This window comes from Phyllobates terribilis, unplaced genomic scaffold (genome assembly GCF_046119375.1).
Source record: "Phyllobates terribilis strain yellow unplaced genomic scaffold, ASM4611937v1 Scaffold_3__8_contigs__length_932513732, whole genome shotgun sequence".
Lineage (NCBI taxonomy): Eukaryota > Metazoa > Chordata > Amphibia > Anura > Dendrobatidae > Phyllobates > Phyllobates terribilis.
In genome coordinates, this window is record NW_027362763.1 from 516,192,369 (window position 1) to 516,207,038 (window position 14,670).

Genomic DNA, 14,670 nt, shown 5'->3' on the forward strand with positions numbered 1-14,670 from the left:
CTCACAGCTCACAGTGCATGTCAGACCAAATGAGAATCATGAGCTCAAAGGAACTGCCCAAGGAGCTCAGAGACAGAATTGTGGCAAGGCACAGATCTGGCCAAGGTTACAAAAGAATTTCTGCATTACTTAAGGTTCCTAAGAGCACAGTGACCTCCATAATCCTTAAATGGAAGAATTTTGGGAGCACCAGAAGTCTTCCTAGGCTTGGCCATCCACCCAAACTGAGCAATCATGGGAGAAGAGCCTTGGTGAGAGAGGTAAGAAGAACCCCAAGATAACTGGCTGAGCTCCAAAGATGCAGTAGGGAGATGGGAGAAAGTTCCACAAAGTCAACTATCACTGCAGCCCTCCACCAATCGGGCCTTTATGGCAGAGTGGCCCGACGGAAGCCTCTCCTCAGTGCAAGACATATGAAAGCCCACATAGAGTTTGCTCAAAAACACATGAAGGACTCCCAAACTATGAGAAATAAGATTCTCTGCTCTGATGAGACAAAGATAGAACTTTTTGGTTCTAATTCTAAGCGGTATGTGTGGAGAAAACCAGGCACTGCTCATAACCTGCCCGATATAATCCCAACAGTGAAACATGGTGGTGGCAACATCATGCTATGGGGGTGTTTTTTAGCTGCAGGGACAGGACGACTGGTTGCAATTGAAGGAAACATGAATGCGGCCAAGTACAGAGAAAACCACTTCTAGAGTGCTATGGACCTCAGACTTGGTCGAAGGTTCACCTTCCAACAAGACAATGAACTTAAGCACACAGCTAAAATAACAAAGGAGTGGCTTCAGAACAACTCTTTGACCATTCTTGACTGGCCCAGCCAGAGCCCTGACCTAAACCCAATTGAGCATCTCTGGAGAGACCTGAAAATGGCTGTCCACCAACGTTCACTATCCAACCTGACGGAACTGGAGAGGGTCTGCAAGGAAGAAGAGGATCCCAAATCCAGGTGTGAAAAACTTGTTGCATCATTCCCAAGAAGACTCATGGCTGTACTAGCTCAAAAGGGTGCTTCTACTCAATACTGAGCAAAGGGTCTGAATACTTATGACCATGTGATATTTCAGTTTTTCTTTTTTAATAAATTTGCAAAAATTTCTACATTAGAGATTGTAGAAACTTTTTAGAATTTACCAAATGTCTGCAATGAAACAAAGACTGAAAAATTTACAGGGGGCTGACTACTTTCCGTACCCACTGTATATACTAAACAAAGTATTCACCCGTATGTAAGCCGAGGGGGGCTATTTCAGCCTAAAAAATCGGCTGAAAAAATCGGCTTATACCCAAGTATATACGGTAGATAGATAGATATGAGATAGATAGATTTACAGATAGATAGCTATAGATAGATAGCTAGATAGATAAATAGATAGATAGATAGATAGATAGATAGATAGATAGATAGATAGATAGATAGATAGAAAGCTATGAGATAGGTAGACAGATAGATATGAGATAGAAAGATAGATAGATCTGAGATAGATAGATAGATAGATAGATAAATAGAAAGATATGATATAGGTAGACAGGCAGGCAGACAGACAGATAGATAGATAGATAGATAGATAGATAGATAGATAGACAGATAGATAGATAGATAGATATGAGAGATAGATAGATATGAGATAGATATGAGAGATAGATAGATAGATAGATAGATAGATAATAGATATATGGATAGATAATAGATAGATAGATAGATAGATAGATAGATAGATAGATAGATAGATAGATAATAGATAGATAGATATGAGAGATAGATAGATAGATAGATAGATAGATAGATAATAGATATATGGATAGATAATAGATAGATAGATAGATAATAGATAGATAGATATGAGAGATAGATAGATAGATAGATAGACACACAGACAGACTGCATGCTTTATACTGAGACTTTTTTTGCTGATCTCACCCAATCCATAGTAAAAGGTCTACTTTATGGAAAAGTTTATTTGATTGATTTTATTAGTCCTGCCTTGATTGTATAATTGAGGCCTGGACTGTATTTCCTAGATTCAATTATTACAAGGGTGTTTTGACCAAAACCTCAGTATCTATGAGTGAACCCCCATCAAGATGAGATCGGTGGGGTCTGACACCTGACACCCCCACAGATCAGCTATTACAGGCTCCAGCGACCGCAAAGTGCAGGTCCATTCAATGTGCAGCTTCCACTGCTGGGTACTGCAGAAAAAATAGCTGATTGGCGGCGGGTCGGGTGTTGGACCCTGACTCATCTTTTATTAATAAGCTATCCAACAGACAAATCATCAATATATTGTGACTGGATGACCCCTTTAACATTTTTATTGGATCAATTTCATCTTTATTCTGGGGAGTGTGGTAAAATAAATTTTTACGATTATTTGACTCTGCCAATACTATGCTGGCACCACTGCATCTGTTCAGAACATGAGTACATATACACATCTCAATATTGAGATTGCAACTCCAAGAAGGATAAATCGGGAAATTATGGAAATCACAGGATCGATAGACATGATGTGTAAATTAGAAAATGGAAGCAAATTTTTAAAAACATCTTCATTTATTCAGTAGAAAGTATGAACGCCGCGCACAGAAATACATGCACTTATATACCTTATCAAGCTATCAATGAGCTTATTAATGATTGTATGAGGAATGTTCTGACACAATGAATGCCCTTGGGCTTTGCACTAAATATTGTAGTGTTGGCTTGTCTGATGGTAGTCAGGTCAAAGTAATGTCAACAGTAGTATCTGGATAGGACCCTAGTTGTAAAGATTATAAAAATGTATGTTATTTATCCCAAAATACATATATTTATGTAAAAAAGAGATACCTCCCCAAATGTGTCGATGTTCTATAAATTATGATCTCAATCCAAACGTAGGACCCTTATATTGAATCATTATCATACATATTCACCCTTGAACTTTGAACAGTTTTGGATATGTTTTCTATGCAATGACTTCTTCACTTGCTGTTGGAGAATATCATGGCATATTAATGTATCGGTGCCCCAAGATGATATTTTGTTTGCACAGAACTGATTTTACAAATGAAGAATACATACCTGATTTATCTAAGTCATTGTCCAATGATACTGTTTAGTCATTGCTATAGCAATGTATTATTTTGCCATCAATGTTTCATGGATACTTGGGTATAACATTCCTATCTGTTTTCACAGAATCCTTGCCGAAGCTAAAAACCTCTCATTTAATGCTACTGCAGCTTTCAATGCATACAGCAATATCAAGGACTCGATTGACAGTGCAGAGGACACTGCAAAAGAGGGCAAAGCCAAAGCAAATGAAGCAGTAGAGTTGGTAAGCACAAAGAAGTTTTGTTTTAAATATCACATAAAAGTTGGGAAGAATTGGGAGTTCGATACCTAACACCAGTTTTAAAGAAAATCCCTTTTGCTTGGATCTGCAGTTTCTAAGAGCTCATGCACACAGTTGAAACATTTAACAGAACCCATATGGTATTTCACACAAAAGCCAACTCCTTACAAGAAAGCTACATGGGTCTCCATATAGGATCTGCCAGGCACTATACAGTATATACAGATTTTCTCCCCCCAAAAAAATCCTTTTCAAAAGAGCATGCAAGAATTTTTTTTTGTCATACGGAATCCGACATAAAAATTTCATTATGAAATTGGATGTAAGGGATTGGCTCTCAGTTAGACGCTGGTGGGCACACAAGGATCTAATTTATTGATTTAAAACTAATGTGAGGATTATTAAAACCCATTAAATCATCCAGCTTCACAAAACAAAACAGCCTCTTCTACGTACAACAGGTATAACAGAACCAAAATGGAACATAAACAGTCCATATATAGCACAGGCCCACCCATACCCATTTAAACATCAGGCCTTCATTCAGCCTCTAGCAGACTGAGCCACACAAGCAAGGTCTTTTCACCTTGCACACACCACATTAATGATACAGCTGGACTTCCTTATATGTGCCGTATCAGGCCCTGGGGTGGGGATATGTGAGCAGCCAGTCCTTTTCATCTCTTTGAATGCTCTTAAATCCTGTCCTGGACATGCCCTATTAACTCTCTCAGCACTATATGTGGTTTATATCACTGAGCCTACCAGTCTCTATGATACATATCTCTGCTCGAGGACCTGTCCAGTGGTCACCTTGCAAAAGGTACAGTATAAACTCTGTGTACTGTGACGCTCACACCCCTCACCCTGGGAAGTGAGGTTACTCGGAGCCGGGTCAGATATTGGGGGGGGTTGCAGTCGTGGCCTGGACCCGTTCCATGCCCAGGGCGGTCACATAAAAGTATTAAATGGGCTTTCAGAGTTTGGTGTTAATCGAGTGGATTAAACGACTACGCCACATGTGGTTTCTGGTGATTCTCTACCTCAGTCCTCTGAGGCAGGATGTCGTGGCAGCTGCAGATGGTACTACTCCCCACAAGCGGAACAGCGCCTCAGGGCAGAGAAGACGGATCAGGGGAGTAGTAGTAGGAGATGTGGTGCTGTGTAGTGCGGTACCGCATTGCGATAAGGAACCGGAGGCAATAGATGCAGTCTTCCAAGCTTTACTCACGATGTTAGGTGTCAGCTGCAAGGCTTCTCCTTCTCCTCACGGCACGCTGCGGCCACCAGGAAGGGGTTCAGCACACTCCGGGTAGTTCGGGTGCATGAATCAGGACCCCCTGCACCAGAGTGTTCCTAGACTTTCCCACTAGGTCCTCTCCTGTCCGTATGTGGTGCGTGTTACAAGGCTGGGTCTCCCTCTGGACTATGCACAGAACAAGCGTACGGATGGCGACTCAGTTCCGTCCGTTACCCGGTGGGATCCACTGAGCCTCCGGGCGTCTCCGACTAAGACTTAAAATGACAGAGTCAGATATCGGGGGCCGGTACCCCTTTTGCAGCAGGAATCCCTCTGACTAGGCCAGAATAGTGAGGACAGGTGGCGTAAACCGCTCCGTCCGCATCCCCCTGGGATCCTTTTGCCTGTGGAGCTTGTCTCCTCTGCTCCCCTCCAGGCCTTCTTAGGTAGGGACCTTGACCGGATAGAGACAGCCGTTAACTCTAACCCACTCCTCGCCTCAAGGCCAGAGCACGAGGACCTTGTGTTCTTCAATCATCTGCAGGTTCACACAGAAAGCCACGTTCAGTGATGAAGATCACAATCAAAGACCATAAGCCCAAGATGGCCGTTTATTAAATATCAATTATGTGGTGTAACCTAAAGGTGCGTCCTCCACCCTCTCCCACTACATGGTTCCCCCTATCTTTGGTTCCCCCCCATCTCCTCTTATCCTGGCTGGGGCAGCACTATGGTGCCTTAAAGCCCCCCTCAGGTGGGAGAGGTGTAGTGTTGGATGGATTGCTGAGTTCTGAGAGGTGCTCCTTCCTTACCTCGGAGAGGAGATACCATACCTCGGTCTGAGGTGCAGTACCCCTGTGGCGACTGAACCCTCAGGGGCGCCACAGTACCTCTGAAGATGCCCTATAAATTCCTATTATTAGAGCAATACTAGAGATGAGTGAATGGAATTTGTTTTAGAATTTTTAGGAATTTGCTTAACCCAGCAAAATTGAATAATATGCGATTTGATTTGTGAGAATCAGCAAAAATGGCTACCACAATTTTACATTGCAAAAGACAGCATCAGCCACAAAAGGCCCAAATGATGTTGAGTGGGGTCTTCCCATTAATGTCTGGCAGCTATCAAGTTACCTGGTAAAGCACAGCCAATCAGGAGGGACTATCATAGCCTATACAAAGCAGAGGCAGATAATAAAGCAGACATTTAGGGAAGAATTTGGATAGTGAGAGGATTTAAATTCTCACAGCTAAAATAGAGAGAGAGAAAGCTATAAAATAGTGAATAAACATTACAGACAGTGTGTGACAGCACTGACGAAAAGAACAGTTGCCATCCATTTACCCATAGCCATATGTGTTGCGGTAACTTTGACATTACTTAAAGGGCTTGTCCACTGCTCTGAAAACTTTTTATTAAATACTATGTTCGCCAATGTAAAATAAAAATACTTTATAGTCACCTTTGAGGCTCGAAAGTCAATGTTTTGGCACTTGAAACCTGCAGCCAATCAGTGTATACTCCTATGCTGCAGTGCTTGACCTTCCCGGATATCTAAAGTTCATATGAAGGAAGTAAGAGCGCAGCAGCCCAATAGTGCCTGCTGATTGGCTACAGGGATGATATGGTAGAACAATGTTATTCAAGCTTGGGGAGACCTGGCGCTGACATCGCTGAAACTGTATGGTATGGGACGTGAGTATAGGGTATTCTTATTTTACTGTGGCAAATGTAGTATTTAAAAAGGGGTTGTTCAGAAAAGTAGATGATCCCTTTAAGGTTCATTTACACTGCAAGATGACCGTGAATGAGTATTATTATTAATATTGGTTTCACGATAATCTTGAAATCTAAACAGGCTGAACAAGCAAACGCTCGTTCGTTGGGTGTAATGGACTGTTTTGTATGCAAAAAATCATATTAGAAACTACTATTACTATTTAGAAGTTCAAATAAGCAATAAAGCTTTAGAAATGTTAAAAATGATCAAGAGAACTAACATTGCATAGTCCTTACAGGGGTCATATTAGATTCAATTGAATAGGTCTAAGCTGTGATTTCAGACAAAGCCTATTGAAAATAGTCATACTGTTTTCGTGGTAAAAAAAACAACCCTTTTTTATTGTTAAAACGATGTCTCATACATTCTAAAATAAACTACAATGGATATCATTTCTATAAAATGTGTAAATATTTGAATAAAGTAATATATCATTTACGTGTATATTATTGATATGTTCACCCCTCGTAATAGAAATGTTAGTTTTTAATATTTAGCCTTTCGATTTCCTTCTCAGTCGCTAGCCATTTTAGACATTTTCTTTGTTTGCAACATTCATATTACTGCATGCAAATGTGACCTTTCTAGGCTGTTATTTTGATTGTACTGTATCTAATAGCCCTCCAAACCCAGGGTAGCTTGATAGTGTATAAAATATCCAAACTAAGATTAATCTGTATTCACATTTTATACAACTTCATTTTGCTCAAGCTCAATTAATTTTGGCAAAAAAATACATTGCATTTTTTTTATGGTTTCTGGTTTTGATTATTAAGTTAATATCATGGACTTTTTCTGAATTAATCTTTCAAGCATTCATTTCGTAATGAGCATTGCATTGCAGACTTAGCATTGTCATTTTTGACATAATTAATGTTTCACATTGTTAGCGGCATCCTTTTCAGTGCCATTATAGGAAAAAAGATACCAAAAGAAATATGTTCTAGCTCTGAAATACTTGTTCAAAATTGAAATACAAAAAAGGCTAAACTTCTCCAATATGAATGTGTTTTGCTTTACTAGGTGGAAATATTGTTTTTTGTCTTATTTTTGTCATATTGTATCTTTAATAGATTAATGGCCTATCCCTCTGGCAAGATGAGTTTAGATGAGTCAGAGAATTATAAATCATTTGGAAATATTTTTAAGAAGCCCAAGGCCAATAACCTCATAGGGGCCTCATAGGAAACATTTATATGGAAAGGAATAAATAAAATAGAAATGCATGTTATTTTATACTTGTACTACAACTATATTCAATGTAATGAGCAGCTTGTATTGAAGACCACCATGGTGGAGCATATGTCATTCCAAAGATTAAGTGTCTTTTATCTGGTTTCATTGTATCTTCAAATGCAGTTAGGTTAAATTACAGATTGTGAAGAAAAGATAATGTTCTGGAAAAGAAAATGTTTTAGGAAATTAAATTAGAACGTAAAAGAATTGAAAACTGAAATGATTTATTAAAGTCTATTCAAAGGATATTCACAATCCTGTCAATCATTGGATGAGCCATTACAGGAGGAGCGGGTTCCCGTCTAGGGAATACACCAGTGATAACCCTCTACTGCTCTGAAGGGATTTCTGAAACTAGACTCGTTTTGAAAGGATCTATGACAGATCTATTTAGCTCCTAATCTAACTGACTTTTATTGGGTTAGCCAGATTTCAGACATTTTTCTGTTCTTTTTATATTGAGCAGCATGATCCAAATGATGCTATTGAGTCTATCAAGATCAATGCAAACTTTACGAAAAGGCATTGTATGAGAAGTGCAGCCTTTTCATGATCAACTTTATTCATAACTACAGCCTAAGAGAAAAGCCAAAACAGAAAATCAATGCAAGCATCTAGAATTACACAATAATAATAGTTTATGCCATGCAATTTTATTATAACACATAAAGAAATAATTGGGAAAAGCTAAGTGAAATATAAAGGTTTTCAGTTTTTTTGCTCTTTTTTGTTTTTGCTCCACTTCTTCCAAGACCTATAACTTTTTTATTTTAACTTTGATCTAGCCATATAAGGGATTGTTGTTTTGAGGTACGATTTGTACTTTTAAATGACACCATTCATTTTATCCTTTCATGTACTGGAAAGCAGGAAAAAAATTGTGGGGCAAAATAGCGAAGAAAAGCGCATACCCTGCAATTGTTTTGTGAGTTTTTCATTTACCATGTTCACTTTAAGGTAAAACTGACCTGGTAATATGATTGTCTGGTTCAGCATGAGTACGCAGATACCAAACATTCATATTTTTTTTTATTTAAGTGGTGAAAAACAATTCATTATTTATTTTTTTTTTTTTAAATAAAAATGTTACTATTTTCTGAGACCTGTAACATTTTCATTTTTTGGTCATTGGGGCTGTGTGAGGGCTTGTACTTTGCACTCAGAGCTTATGTTTTTATTGATACCATTTTGCGTTAGATACAATGTTATTATTGTCCATTATTGCATTTTATTGTACAGTAGTGCTGTGGCGGCCAAAAAAACATAATTCTGGAGTTTCGATACCTTTTCTCATTACACTGTTTACCGATTGGGTTAATTTATTTTACAATTTGATAGATCAAACTTTTACGAAAGCAGCGATAAGAAATATGTAAATTTTTTATTTTTTTTAAACATTTTTATTTTTAATGGGGGATAAGGGAGTGATTTGAATTTTTTTCTCCTTAATTTTAAAACTTTTTTTCACTTTCTATTATATGTGTTAGTCCCTTTTGGGGACTTGAACCTGCAATTGTCTGATAACTTGCAGTATACACAGCAATACCACAGTATTGGTATATATAGCAATAATCACAGTCTACTATGAATGCAACTTACAGGCTGGCTTTCACCGGAGTACTGTCATTACAGGCTTGGGGGTTTTCAGCAGACCCCAAGCTGTCATGGCAACATATTGGCACCCTGTGATCCTGTCATGGGTGCCAATTGAAACATAGAACTATGCGCTCCCTGATGAAGCACATTAAATGCCGCTGTCACAGATTGACAGCTGCATTCAACAGATTAACAGCTCCTCTCCACACATGGCTGTTAGACGCAGATGATGGCTGAATAATTCAGCCATCATTTGCCGGGAAAGATGCGAGCACGGCTTGTGAGCAGCATTAAAGTCAGGGAGTAAATACATGATGTACCAGTACATCATATGTTGGTAAAGGGTTAAGGCTATTCCAACATTTTACCACTTTTTTATAGATTACGAATAGATTAAAACTATATAAAGGATTGAGAACCATACAAGCACATTGCATTATTGTCAGATAGCGAACTACCTCAACAGCCACTATTATGGTATGGTTGTTTCCTGTACTATTAACTGCATTTCTGGGTTTGGAGGGTAAGGTTGTATCATGTAAACCTTTTGTATCGGAATTTGATTCCAATGGATTTTACCTACTGTATTTTATGGCTTTGGTTTATACTTATAATTTAGCAATGTCTTTTTTTGTATGTCATTAAGGTTACTGGTCCCCAAGGATCCTTAAAAGATGAAGCTAAAAGTTCCATTCAGAAAAGCTTCCGAGTTTACACTGATGCTAAAACACAAGATCAAGATTTAAAAGGTGAGGTTTCTAGTTTCTTAAAGATGCCAAAATATACAATTCCAGTACAACTAACCTCCATTTCACCACACAAGAAAAATGCAAATATGTCTTTAATGCTTCTATGATTAACCGCCTATATTTGCCTCTATTGTGAAATATTTTGTAAGTATCCTGAAAATGCAGAAGTGAACAATAAACAGTATGGATCCAAGGCATTGCTTGAAGCTCCTTGACCCTAATGCAAAATCTGCAACAGAGCCCTGCACTATTTTGTTCATATAACACTGGTGTCTTTTTATATACCAGAGTGGCCTTTTGGCCACCTTAGATACCAGTGCTGGGCTACCCTTTCACACCTTTTGTCTATGTCCCCAGTAGGTATAGCATAGGAGTTCTCTAGCTTTGGAACTCACAATGTGGATTGGGCATTTCTTCAGTTTTCTCCCTTTTATCCACTTTGTAAAAATGTTAGTATCAGAAATGCTCTTTGTGTGTATTTTCTTCTATATTAAGGCAGTACAGTAAGATCAGTCCCCCATCTAGTAAAAAAGATAGAGTTTAAACTTGTATTTTGTCTCACAGAAAAGTTTTAGGAGGGTGAAAAAATGTCTTTTTACAGACCCAGACAAAAATCCCTACAGTTTTCTTACCCAATTTATGGAATCAGCTGTAAAGCAAGTAATTTAGATTACGTAATTTAGAAGCCAAGGTAATAATTTGCTGCAAAACCTTTGCTTAATCAATTCAAAGTCCTACAGAAAATAAATACTGTATACTCACCTCTGGCAGTGGCACCATTTCAGCAATTTTAGCGAGATTTCGGGTGACGTGATATTGTTGTGTCGATGCAGCCATTTAGAGGCTACTGATTGGTTGAAGTTTCTCTATATTCTATCAGAGTGAATATATCCGCTCTGACGAAAGACAACCACTTCAAGGTAGAACCTTCCCAGCTTGAGTACACAATGATCTACATGACAATATATGTTTTGTAACTTTTTCTGCAGGATACAATATACTGTAGACTGTTCAGTGAAAACTGAGCTTTGTCAGTAGAATCCCTACTTGTAAAGGGAAGAATGAACGAGACCTGAGCCCTCATTGAATTATTTTTACAGAAGTGAAAGAAAAAGAGCAATGCTGTGCGCCATTCAAAGAAATATTTGACTGGGAATGTTGAATTTGCGTTCAGCTTTGACAAGGTTAAACTGAATCATAATTTGCTATCTAAAATCACGTTAATAGAAAACATGCATCTCATAGAAAACTAATCTTGCAAAAGATGGATAGAGTTGATGTAGTCTGTAAGGCTTTTTCTTCTTTTTAATTTATATGTAAATGTCATTCCATCTTAGTGAAGCTAGATTCCACACCTACATGATTGATTTCTAAAGAAAAGCAGGGTAGGTGCACTGAGCACATGCTTCTACTGAAAAGCATACTTCTCTCAATAGCATTGTTTTACACAGGTCCCCTGCTATTTTATTCTAAATCATCTGAGAGGGCCAATGCATTTCTTTATACAGTATTAGTTGTCTCATCTATAGACAGTGACCAGATTCTACAAAACAAAATGTAAGCACAAGAATACATTTTATGGAGTCCAATAGTGTAACACTTAATAGACAGCATTATCACTGTTGCTTTGCAGCGCTGGGGTCCTGGATTCAAATCCCACCAAGGACAATATCTGCAAGGAGTTTGTATGTTCTCCCCGTGTTTATGTGGGTTTCCTCTGGTTTCTCCAGTTTCCTCCCACACTCCAAATGCATACTGATAGGGAATGTAGATAGTGAGCCTTAATTGAGATGGTGATAATGATGAATGCAAAGCGTTGGGGAATTAATGACGCTATACAGAAGAGTAAAAATTAATAATAATAAATAATGGTGATTTGGGTGCATAAACTAAACAACAACATTTGGGTTTAAACCTTGGGAAAGATCGTGGCTAATGGCAAAATTTTCTAGTACCTTTTCTAACAATTTGCTTATGAATTTGGAACCTTTATTAATCATTTCTTACTGGGAATATAATTTAATTTTTACTTTAACTGGCATGAGATTTAATGATTATCCTTTAATGATTTATTAAACTGTTAAAATGATTGGTTCCTAATACATTGACTGAAGCAAACAGAAAAATCAAAATACTCATCATATTGTGGTCAAATATTTGTGTGTATATAGATTTCAAGGCCACCCAGCTCTCTCGCACATTGTATATTATTGTGTGTGTCCTTTTATGTGGCAGGGAGGGCAGTGAGTCCATTTTGGCACCAGGCCTTGGCTGATTCTCCCTGTAAATAGACAATTAATTTTCTTACATGCTATTTTATAATAATTTGTTTTCTGTCCTTCTGTATAATTGTTTATCCTGTAGTACATTGGTTTATATTCATTGTCACCAAGAGAATGTTAATAATTCGTAATAGAAATGATTCTTACTGCAAAAACAAGTGACAGAACACAAGTTTTCTCAGATTTTTTCAATTTCTAAACAACTCTGCACTTTTGCTGCCTCAAATCATACTTCTCATTAATATCAGCTCCTTATTAGTATTGACAATTGCTTTCTACCTGTTCACTTGCAGCATTTTCCATGTTAAAGTAAAAATACGGTTTTGAAGATAGTAAAATTATGTGTTCTTTACTAAATCATATATGAAATTTGCATTGTTATATAACAATGGAAAAGGTAAATTATAGCACAGCGGCTTTTATTAGATAATTTTACTTTTTAAGTATTTTTATAGTTTGCAACTATACTCGGAAAATAACTTGAAGTTCCAACGATGGAGTGGTGCTTTAAGCATTAAATCTTAGTAAATAAACATTTTTTTCTATAACAGCAAAAGCCAATTTTTTATTGGGTGTGTATTTGGTATAGGTAACATATATCTGGAATTGAGAGGAGCTTTTATAATTATACCATTTTACAATTTACTCATTATAATTGTGTTTATGTATAAATGACTGTATATGTACAAAACAAATAATTGTGTATTATTTTCGGTCTTCACAGAAAAAGAGAATGAACTTGCTGCAATGAAGGATAGGCTGCAAAATGCGGATGAGAAAAATCAGAATTTGGTCGGAGCCCTCAATGACACACTCGGAAAGCTAGCTGCAATACCCAGTGGTAAGAAAATGAGAACAACTACAATTTTGCTTAGAATAATAACAGAAAATGTGATTATTAGTAAATTAGGATCACAAGGGTAATAAAGTTTTGTTAAGTAGTGTTATGTCTGATAACTTAAGATAATATGGTATTGCGATGTTGAAGGCAAATGCACTGGACCTAAAGCCTTATGAGATTCTCCAAGGCACCAAGGCACATATATCCAATTCCCATAAGGATCTTGTCCCAATTTACCAATACCTCCTTAAGAAAAAAATATATATATGGAAATCTGAACAATGAAATGAAAGTTGTGCTAGATGAAGAAAATATCCTAAGGATCAACTTCAACATATTAATGTCAGTGGAAAATGTCAGTGAAATGTATAATGAAATAAAAATTTCTCAATTCAAGTAAGGATACTCTTAACATTCAATTGGCAATACATTCTCTTGTATCCATTCTCCACTCTTTGCCTGACACACATTTATCTGTAATAGATACAATAGTGAAGATTCAGACCGCAAAAGACAAAGCCAAGCAAGCAAATGATACTGCCAACGATGTTCTTGCACGCATCAAAGATCTTAATCTGAATCTCCTGGGGTTGAAACAGAACTACAGTGCACTGAAAGAACACGTAGCTAAAACCAATGCTGTTGTAAAAGTCGAAAATGGTAAGTCAAGAATGTCAATTCTTTATTCATGTTCATGCTCTATAGTTTTTTTTTAAGATATATTTTCATTGAATGCCAGATATTGTGATTCATATGGATGCAAAAAACAGAGGTAAAAGTGTTCCTGAGGCAATGTGTTTTGAAAATGAAGTATACAACACTATATGTAACAAATATGTGGATGTGAGGTACAATGATGGGAGCAGAGCACTCATTGATAGAGAAGATGTGGCTTTCAGCAGGAATAGACTTGCTATAGATTTAGAAATGATTGTGCCTATATAGAAAACATGAGACTTGATTTTTTTTAGATTAGCCCAGTGCACCCTAATGCCCCGACAATAGTGATGAGACTAGGGCTAAAAATTGGCTATTTCATAAATATCATAATTTTGCCTTTGAAGCAGTTGTAAAATACAGTTGCTTCTCTCCAGAGGAAGTACAACTCTTATAGACGGCCCTTGTCTGGTCTTGCACATAAAATTGATGCTGGCACTGTACAAATAGACCACAATGAAAAAATATATTCCTAGGGTACACAGATGACATGCATTGCCAGTCTACTTCTGCTTTTTGGAGGTTATGATGATTTAACGTTTTAACTGCAAACTCGCAAAGCAGTTTAATCATCACATCAAGCCCCGTTCTTTAAGATCTTTAGTTATTATCTTGACTTGGGATTCTGGTAATTAAAAAGATGCCTCAATTTCAGTTTATTATTTGGTCATACTACCATCTTGAGTACTCCGTTCTTTAATGTATCTACCTCTACATATCCTATACACTGTTATGCCAGGAAAGGAGGAAAATTTACAGAATCAGGAAATGGTTAAATGTCTTTTTTATATTCCCAGCCACAGATTTTCCTCTCTAAACCACCTGGAAACTGAATAATTTAATCTTCTTTTTATTTAAAAGCATTTATTCTATGAATC

The 14,670-nt window shown here is 37.3% G+C and overlaps 1 protein-coding gene across 6 annotated transcripts in view; it reads left to right on the top strand.

Annotated features, from left to right (window-relative positions):
- Positions 1–14,670, top strand: part of LAMA2 (laminin subunit alpha 2) — a 1,447,346-nt gene that overhangs the window by 1,251,060 nt on the left and 181,616 nt on the right. For all 6 annotated transcript variants that reach the window (XM_073676060.1, XM_073676058.1, XM_073676059.1 and 3 more), the window contains 4 exons: positions 3,194–3,332; positions 9,850–9,952; positions 12,959–13,075; positions 13,559–13,735. In XM_073676060.1, the coding sequence (XP_073532161.1) occupies positions 3,194–3,332; positions 9,850–9,952; positions 12,959–13,075; positions 13,559–13,735 (536 nt within the window). The remainder of the gene's footprint in view (positions 1–3,193; positions 3,333–9,849; positions 9,953–12,958; positions 13,076–13,558; positions 13,736–14,670) is intronic.